Here is a 26,308-nt window from a genome sequence, read left to right as displayed (position 1 = left end):
TGTAATGTATGCAAGGAGAGTTATACCATTCACTTTATTGAAATGCAAATATACATTAAATGGACCAATGACAGATAAAAATTGCATAGGTCACAGTGAGCAAATCAAATATATACCTTTTCATTTCTAAAATTAATTGCAAGCATAAATTTATACTTAACCCCCAGTTTAACAGATCTACAGTATATGGAAACTAACACTGCCAAGAGGGACCAAACCATAGATGTTAAAGATGAAGAGTTACTTAATACTGAAGAGATTAAGGGCAGAGTATACATTTTCATATAAAAGTGTTTCAATAAACTAGTATTGCTGCAGGCAGACGGACATTCAATACAACAGTAATACATTGGCCTAAAACACTCACCACCAAGCCTGACCGCTAGTGTGTGTACACGACACACATCAGCACTAACTAAATGTGGTTATATCCCCATCACCTAAATATCTTTAACAGATGTGGAAAATCCTGAGCCCCTTCAAAAACTGGGGAGTAACTTTTTAAAGGCATACATGAGATAGCAGTTAGATGGCAGTTACCACTTTGAACAGCATTAACAATGTGACCCGTTTCTGTGTCAACTATTTTGGTGAGACTTGGTAAACACTTTAATTTAGAAAACTCTTAACCAACAAAACGTGTAGAGCAAAGTTCAGTTGCAACAATCCTCCTCTAAGAACAAGAGGCAGAATGACTGAGCAAAAGTGGTCATTTAGGTATCTATGTAAAGTACAAAAAATAATAAAATGTAATATTTCAAATTAAAGTGAACATGGATATTTGGACGAATCTCTTAATGTTGAGTGCTTATGTGCTCCATTTACCAACATGGAGTATTCTGTTGCTCGCTGACGTCTAGGTCTCTATGCTGCAAGTTGGTTACACTTCAAGACAGTTAAATGTAAAAGCAGTTCCCAGGGGGGCATTTGGATTCATACATGTCAAACAACATGATTAAGGCTGGAAAATAGGGGTCACCATCAGGCAAACCACACTGAAAGTGAGGTAAGCAGTTCCAATCATGTGACCTGCGGGGGGCGCTCTTGCTTCTGAACAGGTGGGTTACTCGGGTGTGACCTCTTCGCTCTTCGCTTCACTCTTTCCATCCACCTCCTCATCGCTGTCCCCGCCTGAGCGGCCAACAAGCCTCCTCACGTTCACAGAGTAGTCCCCGCGCCTGGAAACAAACCCAATGGATGTTTAATTAGAGATCATATGCTACTTTTACCAAGTCAAACGAACCAGAGATCATATGCTGCTTTCACCAAGTCAAACGAACCATAGAGATCATATGCTGCTTTTACCAGGTCAAAGGGAGCATAGAGTCACTAGCAATTACTCTTATGCAAATACATTTGGATGGATAAATATGCAATTTGAAGATGAGCATTCACTTATCTTGTCTGCTGATTCAGAAAAAAAACATATTTCCAAATGCCACTCACAGAAGCAAGTTGTGGAATGGATACAATGGTGTTGAAAAGGAAAGGAACTCATATGACCAGACTTACCGGAGTTTGCTCTTTAGAGTACTGACTTCACGGTTCATGCTGTCAGCAGACTCTGTGGCATCATCCAGCTCTCTCTGCAGCTTCCTACGGAAGGCGTTGGCACGCGTGGACTCCTCCTCGGCCTCCTCCAGCTGTCTCTTGAGCTGACGCATGCGGACGTTCAGCTTGTCGGCCTAGAAGATGGCGACCAAAAAGAAACAGGCTTTTTTTTTAAAAACTGAATTGCATGGTGTGGAGGCATGTGCAGGATTCAAGGAACAGTGGCCGTCAAGTTCCCGCTGCATGCGAACCCTAGCCATGCCTCGGTGACTGACCTGGTCTTTGAACTGCTCCGTGTTGCGTCTCTCGTCGTCAACTTGCAGCAGGATTTCCTTCAGCCTCTTCTCGGAGCGCCGCACCAGTTTAGAGGCCACCTGTCGTTCTCTGGAGTTGGGGAAAAGAGAGAGAAACAACCCTAGTCATACACCGACAACAGAACCACTTTATTAACTGCGTTACGCTGTACAAAGCGCATCTGTTCCCTACGATCTAGCCCTCATCACACCTCTCCTGGAGGCCTGGAGGCTCTTTTGCTTATCTTCTCCCTACAGCCCACATTCCTATCGTGTCATACAGTGTCCGTGACTTCTCAAGGGAAAACGGCTGGAGTTCCAATGAGGCATTTCAGGCAGCTGAGAAAAAAAGTGGTCTCTTAAGGAGAGCTACTCCCTCTGGTGTGTACTTTGGGCTTTGTAAATTCGCTGACTTAACATGCAGAAAAAGCTATACAACACACTAAAGGAAAGGGGAAAAAAATGGAAAAGAATAATAGGTTCTCTTTAATGCGTCGCCTCTAAACTAATCTCTTAATGTTAACTGGGCAGTTACAAAATACACCCACACACACACCTTTTGGGTCGGGTGATCTTACCTGGTTTCAGCGTCAAGCTGCTCCTCAAGCAGTGCAATCTTGGTCTCCAGGGTAGCGATGGTGGACTTGTATTTGGACCGGACCGTGTCCTCCATCTCTTGCAGTTTAAGCTTCAGCTCCTTGTTCTGGCGGTCCAGTTGCGAGCGCGAGCCCTCCAGGATCTGGCTGTTACTGCGCTCAGTTGAGATCTCGTTGGTCAGCTGGTCGGTCTGTGGAGGACAGGAAGGAGCCAGAAGTGATGAGCACGAGACAAACACATTACAAGCAGACTGCATCTTCTGACTGGAAACACTTTCAATTTCAGTCAATCAAATTGGTCATTCTTCAATCAGGGTCTACCTGCAGAGTGGCTTTCCTCAGTCGGTCATTGGTCAGCTCGGTGTTGAAGTGCTCCTCCTCCAGCTCTTCCTCAAGCTGGGCGATGCGGGCCTCCAGCTTCCTCTTCTCCTCACTCAGCTGAGAGCTGCGAACAGGAAGGGAAAACCATCAGCACTCCTGAACCAACACGCATTACACAAAAACACTTTTTTTTGTGGTGAGCACGACTCATCTCACTTCTTGCTATTCTGGCTGGCGATTTCATCCTGCAGCTCATCCCGCTCATTCTGTGCCTGTTTCTTCGCCCGTTCAGATGAGGAGAGATCCTGAGGATAGAGAGTGAAATTAACATGTAAAATCCTAAGCTTTACTGTGTATAAACCATTTTTGAGTGCTTTTATATTTCCAAATGTACCTACTCCCTTGTTAAATCAATGAAATTCAGGATAAGTAGTCAAAGCAGGTAGTTGGGAGACTCCCTGGTTGAATACGAACCTCTTGAAGCTGAAAGTTCTCAGCCTCCATGGTTTTGATCTTGCGCTCGTTTTCTTTGGCCTCGTTGAGCGCTTCCTCCCTGGACATCCGCATATCCTCAAACTCTCGAAGCGTTTCCTTCAGCTGGGCCTAGAGGAGAGGTCAAAGGGCAGGTGGGTGTGTCCCATCAGTAGGTTTACCAAGATGGTTTGTGTGAGCACACATGCACTTGTAGCAAGGAGTTCCTGATGTTGAAGGGAGATCTTTGCAACGTTACTGACCTGCAGTTTCCTGAGCTGTTTCTGGGCCTCATCACGAGCCCTGTTGGCCATGTCGATATGAGCCTCCAGCTCGGACAGGTCGAGCTCCAGCTTCTTGCGGCCGGCCATGGCCAGAGTGCGCTGCTTGCGCTCATCCTCCAGCTCCACCTCCATCTCCCGCACCTGGAGGTGCAAAGCAAGGCTTTACTGATGCGTTTTATGTTTGTTAGGTAACATTCTTAGACATAAAATGCAACACAATGTTTTTAAACTATATCGTATATTGATCAGATCAGATAAGGAAAATCCCATGGCCTGCATAAAAAAAAAAGTGAATAAAAAAAAAAAAAGATAAAATAAATAAAAACACTAACAAGCACGCATTCACCCACCTGTTTGATCAGCTGCTTCCTCTTCTCCTCGCCCTGTTCATCTCTGGCCAGCAGGTCCCGGTCGAACTGGGCCTTCATGGCCTGCATGTTGACCTCCAGACGCAGCTTGGCGTCTTCTGTGAGCTGCAACTCATCCTCCAGCTCCTCCAGCTGCGTCTTCATCTCTTCCAGCTGCTGGTCCACCGCCCTCTTGGAGCGCGCCAGCTCATGGACCTTCACCAGGGAACAGAAGGGAAGAATAATTAGGGGAAAGTGTCCCCTTTTGGTCTAGTAGCTAGAGGACCTTATCCCTCCAAACTCACCATCCCACACCTCGGAATTCATTCTAGCATTACAGAATGAGGTGTATCTATGTAAGGTGAGGTGTATCTATGTAAGGTAAGGTGTATCTATTAATACAACATGATCAGACTGATGGGCACGGCCTTACACTCTTGCCAACGTCATCCTTTGAGGACACCAAGTTCTCCATCTCGGCCTTGAGCAGCTTGTTGGCACGGTCGAGGTCGTCCCTCTGGTCGGTCATGCTCTCCAGCTCCCGGGTGAGGGTCAGAGCCCGAGTCTCCTTCTCCCGGGCCTCCGCCTCGGCTCGGTCCCGCTCCTCAGCGTACTTGGTGGAGATGCCCTTCTCCTCGGCCAGCATCTGCACAATAACAAGGCATGTTCTACTTCCTGTGCGTGTTGTCTTTGGGCAAGCAGACTGTTCATATTTCACTTGAGCATAAGCCAAGGGGGCTAAAAACTACCTGATCAAACTTCCTCTGCTTCTTCTCCAGGTTGGTGACGATCTGGCGGAGGTGGTCCTGATCCACCGTCATGTCGTCCAGCTCCTGCTGCAGGCGGGTCTTGGTCTTCTCCATCTTGTCGTAGGCCGAGTTCTTCTCATCCAGCTGCTGCACGACTCCCTCCATCTCGCGCTGCAGACGCTTCTTGCTCTCCTCCACACTCTCCAGAGACAGGGTCTCATGCTCCACCTTCTTCTTCAACTCGGCTAGCTACAGGGGGGACGAGACAGGAGGAGTGCAATGAGAAAACAAGGCCAGGTAGATGATGGAACAATGGAGATTAAAAGAGTGTGTGTGTGTGTGTGTGTGTGTGTGTGTGTGTGTGTGTGAGACACTCTTCCTCTCTCTAGTTCACAGCTCCTTCTCTCACCTGGGACTGTGCAGTGTACAGCTGCTTCTCCACGTTCTTCTTGGCCGTCTCCTCTTCCTCAAGCATCTCCCGCAGGTTGCTCTGCTCATCCTCGGTCTGCCTCAGCTTGGTGGACAAGGACAGTTTCTGTCGGGTCTCCTCTTCAAGGAGCACCTGGAGTGGTAAGAGAGGAGGCGGAGGACAGCCAATCAACACACATTCTAGAATAGCAGATGTTCTGGAACATCAATATTTCAGAATTATTAACAGATAATCAAAAGGAAATCCAAATCTCAAAACTGAATACAGTACTTAAAAGTACTGACGATTACACTTATAAGTCTTAAGAACTATTTCAGCAGGGGTAAGTATACATTTTTAACACTGAATAACTTTAGTGGTAATTTGGCAGTCAAAACAAAACAGTTCTGTGAAACTTGATCCATGTTTCTGGACCAATTGTGCATTAATGGAACAGACTAAAATCAACACTCGTCGGCAGTTATATTTGCGTGTGAACTGCCAGAGTTTGTTGTGCGTTTGTGTGTGTTGTTCATTCAGTACCTGGACATCCTGAAGCTGGGACTCCACAGCAGAGCAGTCCTTGCTGGCCTTGATGGACTTGCTCTCAACTGCATTCAGCGTGCTGTTGACTTGCTCCAACTCCGTCTGGAAAGATTGGTGGGGGGGTGGAATAAACCGTTAATAAACCACCTTGAACCACACAGTAGTGGCTCATGACCAAGGTATGGTATGTTTCTCAGTCATGTTTTCCCCAAAACAATATCACACTAAACCATCACCTACCTTTCCTCATCAATGGCATTGAAAGGATGACTTAAAAACAGAATTTCATAGACGACTACATAACTTTGCTAATTAACCGATACTCTGCATCTGTCAATCATTTCTTCAACTGTATATAATCTGCATCACCTGCATCTTGGCCGCTTTGGTGGACAGTTCCTGCCTCTGCTTCTCGCTCTCCGTGTGCTTTATCTGGATCTCCTGCAGCTGGGACTCGGCCTTCTTCCTGCGTTGTTCGGAGTCGTTCTTGCTGTCGGACAGAGACTTCAGCTCAATCTGCATCTCGTTCCGCTCGCTCTCCAGTGCCTGCTTCGTCTTCTCCACCGACACCTTGTTCTGTTGGCATGGAAACAAAAGCAAGGAGTCATATCTATAGAATATGCATATGTTGACTGATGTATGCAGTGGTTTGTTTAATTAATTAACTACACTAAGTGCTTTGCAGTACGTTTGCCAGCCAGCACTCACCCTTTTGGCCTGTTCCAGCTGCTCATTGAGCTCCTCAAAGGCCTGGTTGTGCTTCAAGCGTAATTCGCCTAGCATCGTTTCATGGGTCTTGGCCTCTTCATCCAGAGTCCTCTTCAGCTCAGTTACCTCAGACTCTCGCTTCGCTCTGAAATGTATACACCGTAGAGAAAAAAAAAATGTTGGTACACGTCTCCATGTACTCATTGCAAGAATTCATTCAGTATTCTCCAACACAGCTCACTTGTCCATGATCATAATGTAATGTGTTGCGTTTCTCACTAAGCACCCTTATAAGATCACTACAAGGCCTACGATCCGTGAGATGAGGGTACCTGAGCTCCTGCTGGGCAACCGTGGTGTCCAGCGTGTCCTCCAGCTCGGTCTTGAGGGCCTCCAGCTCCTCAGCCAGGTCCCGGCGGTGTTTCTCAGCCTTGGCGCGGGCCCCCTTCTCCAGCTCCAGGTCCTCCTGCAGCTCGGACAGCTGAGCCTCCAGCTCCCGGATCTTCTTCTGGGCTGTGTTCTTCAGGGCGGCCTCCTCCTCAATCCTGAGAGAGAGAGAGGAGAAGAGATGAGATTGTCAGCTGAAAATGACTTGGGGTGCAAAATCATTTGTGGCTGCATCTTCAAAACAATAGCCCAAATCAACACAATATCCGTATCCCATTTCAAATAGATATTATTTTACAGATACAAGAACAAACTCTTTATAACGTTCAAGAGCTTTACAGGAAGAACGCTAGTTGCTGTGTGGGGGGGGGGGGGGGGGGGGGGCAAGCTGGTGTCAATGACCCTACCTGGCTAAAGCTGCCTGAAGCTCCTCCTCCTTCTTGGCCAGCTGGGCACGGAGCTCAGCTATCTGGGCCTGCAGCTCGGACATCTGGTCACTCAGCTCAGAAGAGTCGCCCTCCAGCTTGCGCCGGCTCTTGTCCAGCTCCTGACGCTGCTTCTCCTCCTTACGGAGACGGTCTGGCAAAAGAGCGGAGAACAACCTCATCATTGTGCAACATTAGTCCGTGATCTCTTTAGAGCCACACAAAGATTGACAGCAAGCTATACACACAGGAGGCCATCTTCTAAAGTCTTGTCAGGTTTGATCACCTTCCAGGTCGGTGAGCATGGCCTCATGCTTGTTCTTGAGTTTCTGAAGACTCTTGGACTTCTCCTCCTCTTCCGCCAGGATAGCAGTGAACTCAGAGATCCTCTCTTCAAAATGTTTCTTTTCCTGCAAATGAGAACATGGCATACACATAGGTTAAACATTTAACTCATCATCATCGCAACTTGACTCAACCAAGCAATATTAGAAGCCTGGAATTGGAGCCTTGTCATGTGTGAAGTGAAATGCTTTACAAAAAGGCAGCCAATCCATTTCCTTGTATCAAATAGCATTCTATTTCCATCACAAGAACCCATAGCTCATCAGAACACCTGAACACATCTGACAAACCTTGTTGAGCTTGTTGTTTTGGTCGTCCAGAATCATGACGTCCTCTTCGATCTTCTTCAGCTTGGCGTCCGTAGTGACCTTCTCCAGCTGCAGCTTCTGCCTGGCCCCCTCCTCCTCATCCAGCTGCTGCTCCAGCTCCTGTATGGCAGTAACAGAGAGGTCTTCATTAATAAGAGGAGGTCTAACCCATCTTGCATACCACTTTCCCCCCCCCATCTCCAAAACTAACCAACACAACTTCACACCAATCCTCTTGAACATGTAGGGCTAATAACAGACCTAGCAATAGTTTGGGCAAATTTTGATCGCCTGAAAGTTCTTCCCGTCAGGAAGTTAAAATTGTGGTGTCAAAAAGACTGGGCAATGACAAACAACTAAACCATTATCAAGATATTTATTGTGCAAGTTTTATGTACTGATCATATTTAGGACCTTTCTACTTTACACTCATTAAAAGCAAATTCCGAAAATCATCATATAGCCTTCCTCCGCAGGGTCATTCACGCGTTAAAATCAGACTTTCGCCCCTCCGACCGCCACTGACCGAGATGTTCTGCTGCATCTTCTTCTTGTCCGTCTGCAGATGGGTGACGCGCTCCTCCTCCTCTTCCACTCGGGACTCCAGGTCATGGAGGATGTCCTCCAGCTCCTGCTGTCTGGCCGTCAGGCGCCCGCGCACCTCCTCGGCCTCGGCACACAGCTCCATTTCAGCTTGCAGCTGCTCCTGCAGAGCCATCTTCTCAACCATAATCTGCAGGGCGAGAGAGGAGCGACGAGGGTTAACGAAGGAGAAATGCAGGCCATATAAGAGAATCATGCATCAGAGCAAGGCACATTAAACATTGCCATCAACGTTTCATAATCTTGACGGGGATACTATCTTCTGTACAGGGGGTGGAGCTGAGGTGTCGTGTACTAAGAGCTGAGGTGTAGTGTGCTAAGAGCTGAGGTGTAGTGGAGTGTGCTAAGAGCTGAGGTGTAGTGTACTAAGAGCTGAGGTGTAGTGGAGTGTGCTAAGAGCTGAGGTGTAGTGGAGTGTGCTAAGAGCTGAGGTGTAGTGTACTAAGAGCTGAGGTGTAGTGGAGTGTACTAAGAGCTGTAGTGGAGTGTGCTAAGAGCTGAGGTGTAGTGGAGTGTACTAAGAGCTGTAGTGGAGTGTGCTAAGAGCTGAGGTGTAGTGGAGTGTACTAAGAGCTGAGGTGTAGTGTAGTGACATAAGGACTGTACCTGCTCCTGCTTGTGCTCAAAGTCCTTGAGCTGCTGTTCGGCTTGCTGCTGCATCTCCTTCACTTTCTCCAGTTCCTCCTCTCTGGCAAACATCTCCTCCTCCTGCCGGGTCACCTGCAGCAGGGGCTTCACCTGCAGGAGAAGAGAAACAAAGAGTCTCAGATCTTTACATGTTCATATCCTGATACTGCCATGCAGAGAGAAGACTTCAGGCAGTAGGCTAAAAGCATTCAAAAAAGGAACATTGAATGGACAATGTCACCTTAGTGAAGAGTCTCCACCACTGCCAGTTCTTGAGTTTGAGGTAGGCGGCACAGTTCCTCTGGATCACCCTCATAGCGGTCAGCTGCTGCTGCCTCTTGGCAAAAGATCTGATGGAGGAGATTCAGGTCACGCTTTAATACAAAAATGAGCATTTTAAAGTGAAAGTTTGTCTAGTGTCATCAACGGCACATAGTTCCTGCGTACTTGCGTGCGACATAGCCCCTGCACCAGGACTGGAAGCTGATGATGACGTCGGTGATCTTCAGGTCCCTCTCCTCCTCCAGGTGGGCCAGGACTCCGGCACGGAAGAACACTTTGCTCTGGCCGATCCGATAGAGGTTAGGGTCCAGCTCCAGGGATTTGATCTGACCGGTGAGAATGGAGACAACCGAAGACAGTTTGTGTCAACAAGCGGAGGCAGGAGTGCAAGTAGAGAGGGCGCCAAAAATGAGTCAGTAGTGTTTCTCACCATGAGGGCACACGCTTGTTTGCCATCCATGAACCCTTTGGGGATTGCGCTGGGAGTAAGGATCTCATACCTGAATGTGAGAAGGTTGAACACAAAATCACACATCCTGAATTGGTCTAAAATACTACAACACACAGATGCAGACCTGTCTGTGTTCAATCTGTGAAAGAGGGGTCTGGTGATACAAGACAAACAGTATTAGGGTGAGATGACTCTACCTCTGTCTGAACTCCTGGAAGACGATGCGATTGGGGAAACCCTGTCTGCAAATACGGATGCCCTCCAGGACACCGTTGCACCTCAACTGATCCAAAACCAGCTGGGACTCCAGTTTACCAGCCTGTGAGCAGAACAGGTAATATGAGGATTATCAGCATTTTAAATAGGTCAACCAATAGGTCATTTTCAGACTTTGCCATTTTAACAGCCATGGTTCATTCCAATTAGATCCACACCTTCTTTTCGTGGTTGGGAATGATGCAGCGGACAAAGTTGGGGTTGGTGTTCCTCAGGGTCGTCATCAGGTTGCTGAGCTGCTCCTTATAAAGCTGCCCGACAGTCCGGAACATTCCCTTACGGGTCTTGAAGGCCCCATGCAGAGAGTCAGCCATTCCAGCCACCTTATCTAGTCCGACAATACGGTCCACTGTAATGAAGGAGATGAAAAGAAAATGTAAATGTAACCATTTTACTGTTTTCAAGTAAGTTTTTAATGACATTGTGAACACAAACTGTGCTTGTAGTTTACTAGTGTTTTAATTGTTGCCTGAATTTCATCCATTCTCACCGTCTTTCCACAGTTCAGACACAAACTTGTCAGAAGACTGGTTGAGCAAAGACACCACACTCTCATTCAGAGGATCCATGTTCTTCGTTAGCCATTCATCTGCTTTGTAATCCACCTAAGAACAGGATAAACAAGTTAGTGTGACACCTGATACTCCTCTCTCTCTCTCTCTCTCTCTCTCCATGGGCAGGTAACCCTGTTTTATGTAAACAAAGCAAGGTTGTCCTACCCTTCCAGCATAGTGGACAATACAGAAGTCAGCATCGTCCTTCAGCTTCTTGGGTTTGTAGAACTTAGGGTGGTCACCCTGCTCCTGGCACACCTTCTCCACAAAGGACTTGTTGGTGGCTTTGGGGAACCAGCACTCCTCATCCAGCAGGGCCAAGACTCCAGGAGGACCAGACTGGGAACACACACACACACACACACACACACACACACACACACACACACACACACACACACACACACACACACACACACACACACACACACACACACACACACGATTGGAGGGAAGAGTGACAATTGTACATTAGGACAGAAAGCCGAACAAGGCTGAGCATTTTCTCAAGAATCAAAAGAGGAAGCCAGAATAAGAACAGAGAGGTGTGAGGAAGTGCAGAAGGAGAACTGGGTGTTTTTTTTTGGCTGATCAGTATCGACGCTGCGGTAACTTACGGGCCTCTCGATGAGATCGATGCAGGGTTGCAGGTCCAGGCCGAAATCGATGAAGCTCCACTCGATGCCCTCCCTCTGGTACTCCTCCTGCTCCAGGATGAACATGGTGTGGTTGAACAGCTGCTGCAGCTTCTCATTGGTGTAGTTGATGCAGAGCTGCTCGAAGGAGTTCAACTGTAGCAGAGGGAAGTAGATAAGGTTCAAAATGAGCCTCTACAAAATAAAGTCAACCAATAACCACCACAATCAGAAGGAAACAGGGAACCACAAACTGCGTTGGAGAATAAACAAAGTCGGCAACGGCAACCATAAATGTCAAAAACATCAAGCCACATTTGCTTTCCATACCTCAAAGATCTCAAATCCAGCAATGTCCAGGATTCCGATGAAAGAGGCCCCCTGGCGCTTGGTCTTGTCCAGGGCTTTGTTGATGCGCATGACCAGCCAGCGGAACATCCGCTCGTAGGTGGCCTTGGCCAGGGCCTCCACGGCGAACTCTGCCTGCTCCTGCGTCTGGGCCTTCTGCACGTAGTCACGACCCACCTTGATGCGGGGGGACAGGATGGCGCGAGTGAAGTCCGTCACGTTGATGCCAAAGAGGTGGCACACCTTCTGCGCAGCTAAGGGGGAAAAAAGAAGACAGGAGTGTGGGGTGAGTGACAGCCGAAGAAATAAACCCTCGCACATGGCACTGGTTTAGCATGGTCTAGTTTAAATGAGATGGGATCACAATTGACTGAACAATACCAGTGTCATCAGGCATGGCAGCCTGGTCGGTGTGGCGTTCCTTCTTAAAGGACATGTTACCCAGCTGAAGAACAGATGACACCACCTTCAGCAGACCTGGGGGTGGACAATGTTTTAACATTACAACATCAATGGGCTACCTATACTTTGAATGCACACACACACTCCATTCAGTCATGACTATATGGCTCTCTGGCTCACCAGTCTGCTCCTCCTCTGGGATGCTCATGATCTTAAAGGCATCTATGGTCTCCTGAAACAGGTCCCGGTCCTGCTGGCCTGGGATGGTCACGTTGCCATTGGATAAGAAGCGATACTTGCTGTGGTCTTCCAAACACAGCTCGGCTATGAAGATATGCATCAAATTAGCATTGCGCACTTGTAAAATAGTTTGGGCCATTTTTATTTCAATTGTAGAAGTACGCCTTTGTTCCACAAAGACTTACTGCGCTGTTTATCTCCAGCCCCAGCTAGCAGGTAGTAGAAGACATGGAATGCCCGTTCCTCTCTGGCTTGTCTGATGGCACGGGATTTCTCCAGTAGATCTGATCAGAATCAGTCGTCAAGGCAGAACAGAACTGATGAAGATGACCTCAGTACTCCACTGTGACATTTCTAATACTGTACAAAAGCACCAATACTGGACACTCATCCAAGATTACATTAAAAGTCAGTGTTGACAAAATGCAAAAGGATACAAGTTTCAATATTGGCCCCGACAATATAGCCATTTACATCAAAGTTGATCCTGATGAACTTCCCCTGAGAGAGAAAGAGAAGAGAGGCATTACATTCAAGTAAGAATTTCATTTGTTGAAAAAACACCTTATTTTAACATTTTTAACATTAAGTTTCATAAGCAAAGGTTCTTACAAATCGGGAGGAGTTGTCATTCTTGACCGTCTTGGCATTGCCAAAGGCCTCCAGGATGGGGTTAGCCTGCAGAAGCTGCTTTTCAAGTTCTCCCTGGTGGACACACATTTAGCATGAATACCATTGGAGAATGGAAAATGTCATACTGATTTGCAAGACGGCCTGATCTCTATTATTCTGCAGCACTGGAACGTGTCAATGAAGCTGTCGAGACACGTTCTTCCATTAGTCAACAGTCTTCTGCTCTGGAACAGGCAGTAGGTTAAGAGAACAAACCTGCCTAAGCTTGCAAAGTATGTTCATTATACAGACATGACACTTGGTGGTTATAAAGCCAACAGCTGTCGAACAGATTCGAGTCTAATATATGACTACAAAGTACTCTGTAACTTGAGTCATATCAAAGGATTTTAAACTACACACAATCAGAAGGAACTTATTTTATTTTTAAATCCAGCACAGTGGCCACGCTGCTAGTGGCCACAAAAACTGAAGGTCATTAAGACGAGGTTCTAATGGCTGGTCTGACACCGCATAAACCTTCAACAGCCCCAGAACATGCTGCAAGAAAGACGCAGAAGATTACTCAAGACCACATGTAGATGACAGCCCCTTTCTCCACAAGCAGAACAGCCCCAAACAAGGGAGTACAGCACAGAAGCCATACAGATGGCCACAACAGAGCAGAGGAGACAACTCGCAGGGCAAATAAAAAAAAAAGACGCAAGAGAGCTGGACAGGATGACAAATGACAAAAAGTTGACAATCCATTTTGGAAGGAGCTAGCTGGAAGCACAAGCCTTCTTTTGTAAATACACATTTCAGTTGCGTTAGCAGTATATTCTATGAATGCTGTGAATGAAGATGAACACAAGCCAAAGCCTAGACAAACGTGTGCTTGTGGAGCACAGAAAGCACAGAGCCTGCTGCAGTGACCAGTGCCACAAGCGGAAGAGACGTTAGTAAGGAGTCGGTTTTAAGGAGGGGCTCATGCCGAGGAGACCGGGGTGGGAGAGGCAACTCACATGAGACAGGACTGCATCTCTCTGCAAACGAGAGGGAGAGAGAGAGACAGAGAGAGAGACAGAGAGACAGAGACACAACTTCAACCACCAGGTAGTGATGTAACTGAACACTGTTGGGTTGACTCATCCCTCTACTAGGCAATACTGCTTGCATTGCTCACTCTTGACAAGTGCATGACCACACACACACACACACACACACACACACACACACACACACACACACACACACACACACACACACACACACACACACACACACACACACACACACACACACACACACACACACACACACACACACACACACACACACGAGAGGGTTAGACTGAAAGGGGGATGGGGGTAGGGAAACAGTTCTTTACAGGGCCTGTGCTCAGGCACCAACAAGCTCAATCTCTCACACACACACACACGTACACACACACACACACACACACACACACACACACACACAAACTCGCTCACACACACAGTCATGGTCATTAGAGGAGGAGAGCAGGTCTGAGCTTGAAAGGAATGCCAACATGACCCCTAACAAAAACAGAAGACAGTTTTCTAGCCTAGGACTGGAGTGAGAGGGGGAAAGACAGAGGAGGAACACAAGGAGGTGGAGGACTGGAGTGAGATGGGGAAAGACAGAGGGGGAACACAAGGAGGAGGAGGACTGGAGTGAGATGGGGAAAGACAGAGGAGGAACACAAGGAGGAGGAGGACTGGAGTGAGATGGGAAAGACAGAGGAGGAACACAAGGAGGTGGAGGACTGGAGTGAGAGGGGGAAAGAGAGGAAACACAAGGAGGGAAGGGTTCAGGTGGAGGAGGTTGTAGACATTCATGAGGAAGAGACCTCAGGTGAAAAGGAAGACTATTTATAACAAAATATTGGACAGAGTTCACTGGACTGACCGGGTCCTTCTTGAGCTTGAATGACGACGCGACATGAGCCAGATACTGGATAACCTTCTTTGTGTTTTCAGTCTTTCCAGCACCTGACTCACCCCTGACAGAGAGAGAGAGAGAGAGAGTGCAAAATAGATGGAGAGAGAGAGAGAGCAAAAGAGATGGAGAGAGAGAATAGAGATGAACAGATGGATCAACATACAAATGAAAAAGTGATTCCAATTTTCCTGTTTGCATGTCCCACATTCAAATCATTATTTGCCAGTCCAGTTGCATGAGATCTGCCTGAGAAGCGATATCCGTTTCCTGTGTGACTCAGCGCTCACACTCGTCAGAACAGAAATAGCAGTTGAAAGGCTGAATGACTGCAGACACTTCACCCCCTACCCCCCCTTGAAGATGATCTCTATTCAACCACAGACCATCACTACATGAACCTCAACTTACGTGCACAGGATGGACTGGTCCTCGCGATCTGAGGGTAAAAAAAAAAAAAGAAAGAAAAGAAAAAAAAAAAAAGGACAGCCAAGGTTAACCACCATAATCATCAAACACAGGTTGTTGCTTAAGAGGGCCCTTCTATGACATCTCTTGAAGGCCTTGGTGCTCTGAAATGCCTTAAGCTAGTGCTAATTTGACATGGTATAATATAAATGAATAAAAATAAATAATTCACTGTGAGAACCTACGCCAGTGAAAAACATGACATGGAACAGTGGTTATGCCCTTATCTGAGTTGACCTTTTGTGAGACACAAGGGCGATGTAGGTAAAGGTATTTGGCTAAATACGGGCTCTGATTTCTGTACTAAAGACTCATCATGACTCACCAGCTGAAGTTCCACGTAAAGGTGGATAAGATTAACCTTCTAGCTATGTATATTACACTCTACCTACTTCACGCCCGTAGAGTAGACGTGAAGCAATGCTGGGTGACTAGTCCGAGCTCCTTCAGAGTCGTTTTACTATAGTGAGTGTTTGTTCAGGCGTGTCTGTGTGTTTGCACACGCTCACCTTGCATCATGCTCCTGTAGGCCGTATCTGTGATGGCGTAGATGTGAGGGGGCATCTCGTGCCTCTTCTTGCCCTTGTACATGTCCACTATCTCCTCGGAGTAGATGGGGAGATTCTTGTAGGGGTTGATCACCACACAGAAGAGCCCCGAATATGTCTGAGAAGAGACAACCATGACTCTGAATGAATAACTTTTACTCTTCACTCTGGTCAACATTCACTGAAACAAACTAGCATTAAATATTCTGGACATATATTGTCAACTCTAATACTGATGGCTTTACACTTACATGGGAGGTCTTACAAAAACCAAAAAGAGACTTGAACATTGTGGAAATACAAGTCAGCCCTGAGCAACATTACACATCCAAAATGTTATTCAGTCAGTGAGCAGAACTGACGGCTACACTAATAATAATGTATTTTGCTTGCAGTAAAATCTAAATTTAAGAGAGACGAGTTCTACTGTGTCCAGCTATTTCTATGTTCAGCTGTCCCCTCGTGCATCATACTCACGTAGATGAGGCCGGAGTAGTATCGCTCCTTCAGGTTGTGCAGCACAGAGGCCTCGTTGAGGCAGGTGAGCTCGGCCATGTCCTCCACCTTGCTGAACTTGGGCGGGTTCATCTTCTGGAGGTCATCCTTGTTCACCTTGACCTTCTTGCCAGAGTCGGTGAGTTCCACCAGGCACTCCTCGCCCTTCTCCTCCTTGATGGAGCCCGGTTCGAAGCCCACCTTTTCTGAGGGCACCCATACCAGCTTCTTGGAAGCCCAGTCGGCCTGCTCCAGAGGGTTGTTGATGGAGTTGCGGTCAACGTAGAGAAACTTCTCTGCACTTGACATGGTTGCTATAAGGAGCGGAGAGGTGCTGTCATTAGAGGATACTTCTACATTGTAGCCATTTGGACTCACATTAACTGCAGCGTTACCCATCATAAATGTATGGCAACTTTTATATGGAGAGACAAACATGGACCTGTGGTGCTACCGAGTCTGAACATTAAGCCTTTCAACACACCTGTCAACCATTACTCATTTTCCCTGACTGGCTACACCTGGTTAAACCTTCAATCACATACTTGGGCAGTGCTCTTTGCTTCAATTGGTTAAAGCTAAGGTATTTCAGCACTTACACCTTTTACAATCTAAACTAGCCATACCATAATACATATAATGGTGATCTGTGTATCGCACCAGACAACTCAAAACATTAATAATATGAACATGCAGAAATAATAAATACATTTGGCAAATGGCTGATATTTATTTTTTGTAAAAGTTCACATTTGACTTTTGACCAAAAAAAATTAAATCTTCATACCTTCTTCTGAGAAGTTATTTCTCTAACCAGTCATGTCTGCATCGAGTGTACGTGCAAGAGTTAAACAGATGGTTCAGGTGACTACTAGTCAGTGTGTGACACACCTCTGCCTGAGCACATCATATCTCCAGCTCACCCCAGCATCATATCAGGCTGCAATCCGGGATCACCTGGACCCTAAGGGCCTTCAGGCAAAACCAACACAGACGCTCCCTCCCCACTTTCTCTCTGTTTGTCCTGACATCAAGGGTCACATACCAGCGTGGACCAGTAATTATACAAGGAATTCTATAGATTCCCAATCCTCAATCCTGGCTAATCATCTTACCTCGGACTTTATGAAGTCATTGCATATCGAGACTTTATTTGTCTCCGTCTGTAATCTACCATAGACTGCACTGTACCAGTTTTCGTTGTTCATCTGCATGATGAGAAAATCAATTCTGATTTTGTACATACACATTAGTCTTTCATTCACATTAGTGTATACCAAAGCGTTTGATTTTTTTTCCTGGTCTTGTCCAATTTCAGTGGCATTTTAGATTTGAACTCCCAGACCAATACTACCTAAGCTGGGGAGAGACTGTGGAGACTCTCCCCCTCCTTTGAAGTGGAGCAGAAAACACAACTGGAGGCAGGAATGCAGGAGCAAGTTGGGACAAAGAGAGAAATTTCATTATGAGCCACACCCTAAGCACCGCAGCCACCACTACCCAAACAGTGCCATCTTTATCCAGCACTTTTAAAAAGGTCAAGCCTATGGATTTTAAAACGTATTGTTTAAAAAAAAACAGCTGCTTGGACGACCAAGACAAGGCAGTACAGTGCATTTATGATTTAGCGTAAACGTTAATGTGTTGCTGATTGCAGCATTTAAGATGAAGGTGAGTGTGTGTGTGTGTGTGTATGGAGTGTTTAGTGTGTGTATGGAGTGTTAGTGTGTGTAGAGTGTTAGTATGAGTGAGTGTAGAGTGTTAGTGTGTGTATTGCTGTGGAAGTGCGCTCCAACTCAACTCAAATCTTCTCTCTCAGTAGGAGGGGCATGACTCAGTCATTCATCCCTCACTCATCCTTATCTGTGGCAGATTACTCCAGGTTCCCCATCTACTCACTATAAGTACACAGTCAGACTAAGCTAATCAATCTCAGATAGCTGTGAAGAGGATCTCTCCCTCCCTCCATCCATATTGCTCCAGCAATCTTAAGCCTGCGAATGAATGATCTGCTCACCCTTAATGGCTGACGCTCCTCAACAACACACACAGACTTGGGGCTCCCTGCCAACTCAAAGGCTGCTCCTCCTCTCCTTCAGGAAGATGGAGGCCACAGTAGAACCATCCCCAATTCCTTTCCGACTCATTACATTTGCACCAAACCCTAACTGCTACTTGTTCTAGTTCCAGGCACTGTTCATCCAGCCTAGGGCCTGTGCTATGAAGCAGGATTTTAGGCTTAGCCAGGTAACTTCAGGTTCAACCCTAGGTTGTCAGTCACGACAGTCGTTCACTTTTTACCAGGGTACAGCAAAAGAATTGCTTTTAGCCTGTAATTATATATATATATATATTATACATTTTAAATCTGTACTTCTTGAGATTAAGATGCGGCTCTAGACTTTTCCCATGTTTGCGATTGGCCACACGGTGCAAACACTGCCTCTTTTACACTGAGCTTGATAACCACCGTTGTGACATTGTTTATGTGTGACTGCGGTTGTTGGGTTTTTGTCAAGCCAGCCAAAGGAAAGATACCCTGGCTATGTTAAAACTTGCCTAGTCACATTCTCTTGTGTATCTAACCCAGGCAGGCCTTAACAGACAATGAGAGGAACACAGACAATCAAATCATCTGCAAGCAGGCCAAGTCCTTGAGTCCAGTAGAAAAATGTTCCAATACGGAAGGAGGGGTCCCTTCCCAGTACTTCCTAACAATTGCTTATGTTCCTACAGCTGTTTGTGCTAGCGCTCTTGGTGAGGCTATCTGTGGGGAAAGTGAGTCCATAAGAGAGGGATAAAGAGCTTAGGCAGAGAAGGGGGTCATCAGCTCCTGTCTAAGTTTATTAAGGACTCAGACACAGGTGCTGTGAACAAATTAGAACACACCAAGAGGAGCAGACAAAACAAATAAGAAGAAAAACAAACAAAAAAAAAGTCTGGGCCACGGGGGGGGGTATTACTTTACAGGAAAACAAAAACGATAAAGAATGTTAAAGGTTAAAAACCCTGCGTACAGGTAAAGACAGCGCATGTTTCTCCTGTTATCTGATCACCATTTAGGAGGTAGGTGCATGCACTGCTGAAAGGCTTCATATCAGGGCCAAAGTCAGCCGTATGTGGGCGACGTGAGTCATGCGCTGCCACTCTGCACACATGGCTTGCAATACTTGGGACTTGTGTGAGGAGGTTTCAGGAAGTCAGAGCACGACAGAGCCGCCAACAACCACCTCCTGCTCCGACCACAACAGGCAATACTGTGCTGAAGAACACATGACAAATTGACTAACGTGCAGATCACTGCGAGAGGATGTTTCCCCATAAGACGAAGGTATTGACACATCCGCTGCTGAACGCATGCAAATCCTCTCTGATGTGGCCGTCTTATCTACCCGGTTACATCTGCAATTACTGGGAGTCCTGTCTCTCACCAGCAACTTCACCGACACTAGCATATGAAAGGGTACATTTCTGTACAGTAACCAAAGTTAAAACAAACCTTCATCTCACCCTACTTCACGACTACTGTGCAAAGGGAGGAAACCCGTCACCCAATGCATGTCAAACCCAGCAGCTTATTTGGAGGACAAAAAGGCCTCAAAATCAATCAAACATAACACCACATAGCTTATTGGTAGGACAGGTGCAACAGTGCAGCAGGGTTAAGTGTGACTTAAACATCCATGCACAGTAGAGCAGTTCAGGCTACGAACCGTTCAGTCACACGTTTAACACACTCGTCACTCACACCATCCGTCTGTCTGTCTGTCTGTCTGTCTGTCTGTGCTTCCTGGCAAACTGCCATCATCTCTCTCCTGCTCCTGGCTGTCATTCAATCCCTGCTCTAAGCCCAGCTGCCAACTGACCAAGCAGAAGCTGACCCGGAGAGCGGGCTAATGCTCTGGGTCCGAGTGTTCTGGAGCTCAACACTTCCTGGTGTCTTTCAGTAATGTTCTGGAGCTCAACCACTGGGGTGGCAGAATCAGACATTCAGATGCCAGCATTAGCAGCTCAAGTTGTCTTCTGAACACTGCATGTGAGGTTCTCTTTTAAACAAATGAGGTGGCTCTTCCTTTGCTGATGCTAAAAGGTGAGGGTGTATGAGCCAGGGTGAGGGAGCAAAACAAATGTATAACTGCAGGGGAGCTGCCAGTCAGGGCGTGTGCTTACATAATAGGGACAAGTAATGTCAAATTCTATTTAAAAAAACAAGAGGAAGTTTTGGGTTTTCGTGAATAATGAGGTTACAACAGTGGTTACATTTCAAAACGGTTTGCATCAACAACCCAGAGGACATCCTTTTACTAGAGTCAAAATGGAGTAATGACTATTGATGTAGCCACACTGTTGTTTCAGGGAGGTCGCAAACGGTTTGTTTAACATTTGGCTCAACACTCTCTTTACATGTAGTTTACTACCGAGACGCACGTAATACATCTAAAAACAAAAAGGTTCAACCTGCACCCATCATGCCTTTCGTCTATAGCATGCAATTAGCCCAGGGGAGTCCCAAGTAATTTGGCATTAACAACGCTCAAATGGCTTGATTGGCAAACAATCATGATTGGACATGATAAGAAATGCAATGGCATCAGCTTTAATGAGTTTGGGGTCATACGAAGAACCAGGAACTAGTGAATTACAAAGTAGAAAACACCCTAATTTGGATACATTTTAAAATTAAAAGCTACCTTGTTCCGGTATGCTACACAAGTAGGATACATTTGGAAGTGAAACTCTTAGATTAAAAAGCCAACCTAGGATCTTTCACTTTGGTCTGGGTGCTAGTTTTCCTAAATTAGAAATGAATGAACGTTCATTTAGTTCAGTTTACACCGATTCTTAGTTCCATTACAGTGTGAAGTTATAGTTGAAATTTTTCAAACACATCCGGTAAATTTCTTAACAGAAATCCAGTATTCACACGTGGTTGTAATAATGACTTACCTTCACGAATATGCTATACTGTCGAAGTGTGCTGACAGACTATCAGAGTTAACAGGTAACAACTCGACGGCTCACCTGTTAAGTTGCAGGCGCTCGAAGGGTGTCCGTGTTACAAGAAGACAGCTCCCTTAATGCCGCACACCACTTCCTTGTCAAATCACCGTGTGTGCGCCCTTCCTTGTATAGTAATATTTTGTGTCTTCCTCTTTTACACTCTCTTGTATCTTCCTCTGTGCGCTCACTCTTGTCAGGCAGCTTAAATGTCCGGGAGTGGTTAGTTAGGGATCAACGTTCGATTGCTTTGAAACGCCCACTTATATCAGTCGCTGATATTTAGCATGCCCTTACAGGCGTCAGTCAAACTCTTGACAAACACAAATGCGATAAACAAACTGTCTCGAATCTTGCTATTGATAGGTGAACGTCGGCCCCTCCTTTATCAGCAAAAAATGGTATCTTGCAGGTATTCTCGAGCGTGCTTCGAAACCAGGTTATAGTTTTGGCGGGGATTAAAGTTTTTAAAAATATATTCTCTCAGTAGGCCTACTTTTAAAACCACACCAACATGTGTTTGTTAAGTTTGTTGTCATTCACGCTGAGAAAAACAAACCCTCTAAAGAATTGGAAGGCACAACAACTCACAGGAATGTGGTTTAGAGCCTTGCCTGTACCTGCAGACTTGCAGTAATTTTCCACACTGACTGAAAAGGATGAAGGACGGAATGAGGGTGAGGGGGTGAATGCTATTGAGGAGGATGAGTAAATAAGAAGAAAGATAAATACAAATTTAACAGCGGAGAGATTCATGTGCTTTGTTGCCACAATGCTAGCACTATGCACTAGCCAGCAGTGTTTAGGGCTGGGACATTGGTCAACAGCAACATAATTGCCGCTTGAGTGTATTTGCTGAAACATTTTTAAGTACTTCACAGGAGACAATCGAGGGAGATTGTGGAAAATGATATGAAAGGTCATCATATTGTCACCTGGATCTCAGGTCAGGTATCTATCTGTCAGTCAGAAGTCACATTGTTCAAGCCACATTCTTACAAATGACCAAATGACAGCAGCTCAGACCGAAGATGCAGAGATAGAGGCGTTTACAGACATTCCAGTAGCCTACATCTAGATTATAAGGAAGATACAGAACCACAGAATGTGGAGGAAGAGGCAGACATGGACAGATCTGATCAAACCAGAAAGGAGCTTTTTGCATTCGCTCAGGTGGGTCCTTCCTGCCTTATACGGTCAAAGACAGCAGCCGCAGCAGGAGAGAGAGAGGTGGAGGTGTGGTCCATTGTGTAGGCAGAGCTGGTGTAGAGTTACTGCACTCCCCTCTTCATGCTATCCCTCCATCCCACTTTTCGCTCTTCCCTCTGACCCCCCCCCCGCCCCCCCCACGCCCACCCCCAGACCTACACCACCCCACCCCCCCTTGCTAGTTCGGTCAAAATCTGTACATCAGAAGGTGGAAAGCAAGACTTGTCACAACAAGGCCAGCAACCCTCAATCGGAGAGAGTGCAGAGAAGAAAGTAAAAGCTGATTTCAGAGATTCAGAGCACAGAGTTTAGATTTAAAAAATGTGAGTTGTTTTAGAACACAGCGCTGTAATTCAATCCCTGAGTTGAATGCAACATCCTTAAGTAGCCACCGGAGAACAAGCTTTGATGGCAAACAAAAAAAGTGACCTAGCCTGTCTTACCTCTGCTTTTAACAAGCTCTACATTTGCAACACCAAACACCAAAGCTGCTCGCCTTTGTCTTTCACACGCCTAAAGCACTCTTGATTCTCCTACTTATGTGTTTCTGTTACCAGAGGGCAAATTCTGCAACCAGGTGAAGACCGTGACGGACGAGCTCGTCTGAGGAGTTTGGGCAGCTTCATGGAGAGCAGTGGTAAATGAAAAAAAATGAATCACGCATTTTTATTTGGTTGACACACATTGAGGACCATGACATAAAGTTCAGAAGTTAATTTTTAAAAACTTCCTTTAAGATTCCTTCCTCAGAGGTAAAGGAGTCTAAATAAGTGTTGCGAAACGTATCAGCTAGTCATGGCTTGTCATGTTAAGCAATTCGGTATTTCACCGGAAAAAGTGCTACATTCATACCAAGTACACAACCTTTTTTAAGGTGTAGCCATGCCATAGCCAGGGGCTGAGAAGATGATGGGGGCTGAGAAGATGGTGGGGGCTGGGGGAGTTTACAGCTGTGAGCTGAATCAGTCTCTTTCACTGCACCAGATATTCCACCTCTGGCTTTTAAATAAGACAAACGGATGAGAAAAAATACAGAGAGCGAGGAAAGATAAGCCAAAGGATCATAGATTTAACTGTTACTGTAGCTATATGTCTTTGCGATGACTTCTAGGACACCTAGAGGTTACATAGGGTCAATGCTTTGAAAGTTTTCTGGATAATGATTAAATGAGACTTTCTATCTATCCAGACGAAATCTATTGGAAATGCATTGTAGTCTCTGTGGTTCCTGTTATTGGCTCAGAAATATATTTCCCACTAATTAATTAAAAGACTGGCCAGTGAAAATATTGTTACTGATGTTGAAACTATTGCCAAAATGTAGATTTAGGACTAGTAAATCTGCCTGTGAAAGGACAGAGGAGGCCGTTTTATACGAAGCGTTGCAAGAGAATACGGAAGAATGCTACCTAGTTTTTCTCTTCCTCTTGTGGGCCGCTCCTTCCTCTTTCATGTCTCTGTTTCCGGAACTGAGTGACAGTCAACATGAATTAACACTGTGGCTTAAAAAGCCAGAAACTGATTTCTCATTCTATTGTATTCTTCATGCATTCATTGTAAAAATAAAAATGGAGAAATGGTTGCAGAGTCTTTTGTAATATCAGTTGTTTAATTATTGGGTAATATTGTCAACACCTTAGAAATGAAGGGGGCTAAACACCCTAGTGATCACTGTGTGTAAAGGCACACAAATAAAGCTTGTTGCCAAACTGTACCACTAGGTGGCAGTACATACTCATAAAATAGTTCCGCAACGATAAAATATTTGAACCTTTGGTATTCTGAGACAGGTTTTTTTCTGCTATTTTGAATCAGTCATCAGAAGACACAATGCATGGAGGCACTGGGGTCACATCTTGCTTAATGTGTAAACTGATCTATGAGTATGTGAGCTCCTCTGTGCTCATTAAACAGTACCGCTAACAACTCAGTCCAACTCCCTTTCTTATTACACTGGCATTATGTAAATAATATATAATAAATACACAGTGACATTTATTAAACATGGCTCATAAGCATTGTATCCATAAAATAGCAGTTTTATTTGGAAAACAAATCTATTTACAAACTTTTACAAGCATATTACAGTGTGGAGGCAGATGATGGGAGCCTTGTGTCGGGCTGAAGAATCGGATCCCTTCCAGTGGGTAAAATGGCCTCCTGTCCTCTCCTGCTTCCAATTGGGAAACTTTGAGTGGTACAGACACTAGACTGATGACAGTTACAGACAAATTATACAAGGTTCCTAAGTTAAAGGTGTACATATGTAGGAGCAAGAGAATTATTTCACAAAACCTTACCCCTATGAACTTTGTCTGGTGAATAAACAAAGAGAGAGCTCTGAGGAAAAAAGTGTCTGCTATGACACTGTTGAAAACATTGAGCTACTGCATAAAGACAACCTCCCCTGCAAAAGTCTAGGGGTCGGCATGTCTGCAGTGATGGATGCGATGAGGTCACAGGTGTGGTTTCAAGGTCAGTTCGAGACAAAGGAGACGAGCTGAAGAGACAAAGGAGACGAGCTAAAGAGAGAAAGCCTGCTGTGCAGCTGAGGAGGTCAGGACGGTGAGAGACGACGCACGACAACACAAGGGCAAGCACCAGAGCTACACGCCGCGTCTCAAAAGGGGAACCGCTTGCAGACAACAAAGACATTTCTGCAAACTAACATCTGCAAAAACTTCCATGCCAAGTGAGGTCAGTGTACACAGTAAAAAAAAATAAACCAGACATATCAGCTACCAAGACATGAAACAATTACATCAATAAGAGAATAAAACAACCTGTGATTTATAATGTTTGTGTACAGACCGGGGGAAATGTATTTCCGTGTATGTGTGTTGTGTGCTTGTACATGCCTACTATCTTACTAGTAGTCTTGTTAGTCCATTACATCCATTCTAACTTCCCAGACATATTCCTTCGTCAGCGTCTTACGTACTTTATTGAAGCTTTAACAGGCTGGTTTGGGAATGTTAGATTAAGCTGCAGGTGCCTTGAATGAGGGGCATCTAAATACAATAAACAGGAAAGAGATACTCTGACAAAAAACACACACACACGAAAACAAGAAAACAACCTACTCAGCCTTATTTAAATCATGTAAAGATACCATAGTGTCTCTGCTATACAACTCTATCTAAAGTGTAATAGTTGTTTTCTGGTTTGAATAAAAACAAGAAAAAACACAGAAAAACGCTGTCCGAGTTTGCTGTTTCCTCACCGTCCATGAAAAAGTGCTTGGCGGTGGCTTCTTCTGCCATTTTCACAAACAAAGGTGACATTGGCAATAGTATGTGGAAAACAGTCCCTTTACCAGTGGTGTCTTGTCTTCTCAGTTTTGGATCCTGAGTTTTTTTTTGGAGGGGGGCACACTCATTCCACCTGTGTGTGCCCCCTTCACTGTATCTCCCATGTACCGTATTCAAAACAAGAAAAATAATATAATAAATGCTTTTTTAGTAGAAGTTGCACTTTGGCTAAAGTTCACTTGATGATCTGGTGACTTCTTTCCTTTTTTCAAGTGAAAAAGGGAGGGAAGGACAGAAGGTAGTGAAATGGAGGACAAAGTGAAGTGGCTGAATGTAAAAAAAATGTAAAACTGTATTGCTGTAGGAATATTTAAAGTCCAGACAGGGGTAGTATACATGATATGATGGGGGTAGATATGATATTGTGTTTGTGTGTGTGTGTGTGTGACTGAGTGTGTGTGTGTGTGTGTGGGTGTGTGTGTGTGTGTGTGTGTGTGTGTTACGTGTGTGTGTGTGTGTGATGGGCGGTTCTGTCTAGACCTGAGTTGAGTAGGAGCGGAGTAGGGGGCCTCGTCCCCTGGGGTGGGCGGCACAGAGGGGGGCGCGG

General features: G+C 45.6%; 1 protein-coding gene across 2 annotated transcripts; it reads right to left on the bottom strand.

The window, feature by feature from the left end:
- Positions 1–15: 15 nt before the first annotated feature.
- On the bottom strand, positions 16–21,489 carry myh9a (myosin, heavy chain 9a, non-muscle). Of its 2 annotated transcripts, XM_031564121.2 has the most exons (41): positions 21,266–21,489; positions 16,226–16,566; positions 15,710–15,866; positions 15,144–15,171; positions 14,703–14,796; positions 13,796–13,816; positions 12,771–12,863; positions 12,596–12,659; positions 12,344–12,442; positions 12,099–12,242; positions 11,898–11,993; positions 11,499–11,770; positions 11,151–11,324; positions 10,699–10,872; positions 10,470–10,584; positions 10,138–10,328; positions 9,901–10,022; positions 9,683–9,752; positions 9,418–9,578; positions 9,212–9,320; positions 8,950–9,081; positions 8,267–8,473; positions 7,723–7,860; positions 7,374–7,497; positions 7,070–7,241; positions 6,608–6,820; positions 6,276–6,420; positions 5,937–6,143; positions 5,565–5,669; positions 5,022–5,174; positions 4,613–4,861; positions 4,297–4,509; positions 3,867–4,079; positions 3,496–3,657; positions 3,236–3,364; positions 2,978–3,066; positions 2,762–2,885; positions 2,423–2,631; positions 1,827–1,935; positions 1,513–1,685; positions 16–1,178 (listed from the first exon to the last, which is right to left on the bottom strand). In XM_031564121.2, exons 2-41 carry the CDS (start codon positions 16,550–16,552, stop codon positions 1,064–1,066), a joined length of 5,892 nt encoding a protein of 1,963 aa, XP_031419981.1. In that variant the 5' UTR covers positions 16,553–16,566; positions 21,266–21,489; the 3' UTR covers positions 16–1,063. The 2 variants fall into 2 exon arrangements, with proteins under 2 accessions (XP_031419981.1, XP_031419982.1); XM_031564122.2 differs by lacking the exon at positions 13,796–13,816.
- Between the last annotated feature and the right edge of the window lie 4,819 nt (positions 21,490–26,308).

Source organism: Clupea harengus, chromosome 26 (assembly GCF_900700415.2).
Source record: "Clupea harengus chromosome 26, Ch_v2.0.2, whole genome shotgun sequence".
NCBI classification, from domain to species: Eukaryota; Metazoa; Chordata; class Actinopteri; order Clupeiformes; family Clupeidae; genus Clupea; species Clupea harengus.
Note: the sequence above shows the minus strand (reverse complement) of the source record. Positions and strands in the feature narration are given on the sequence as shown.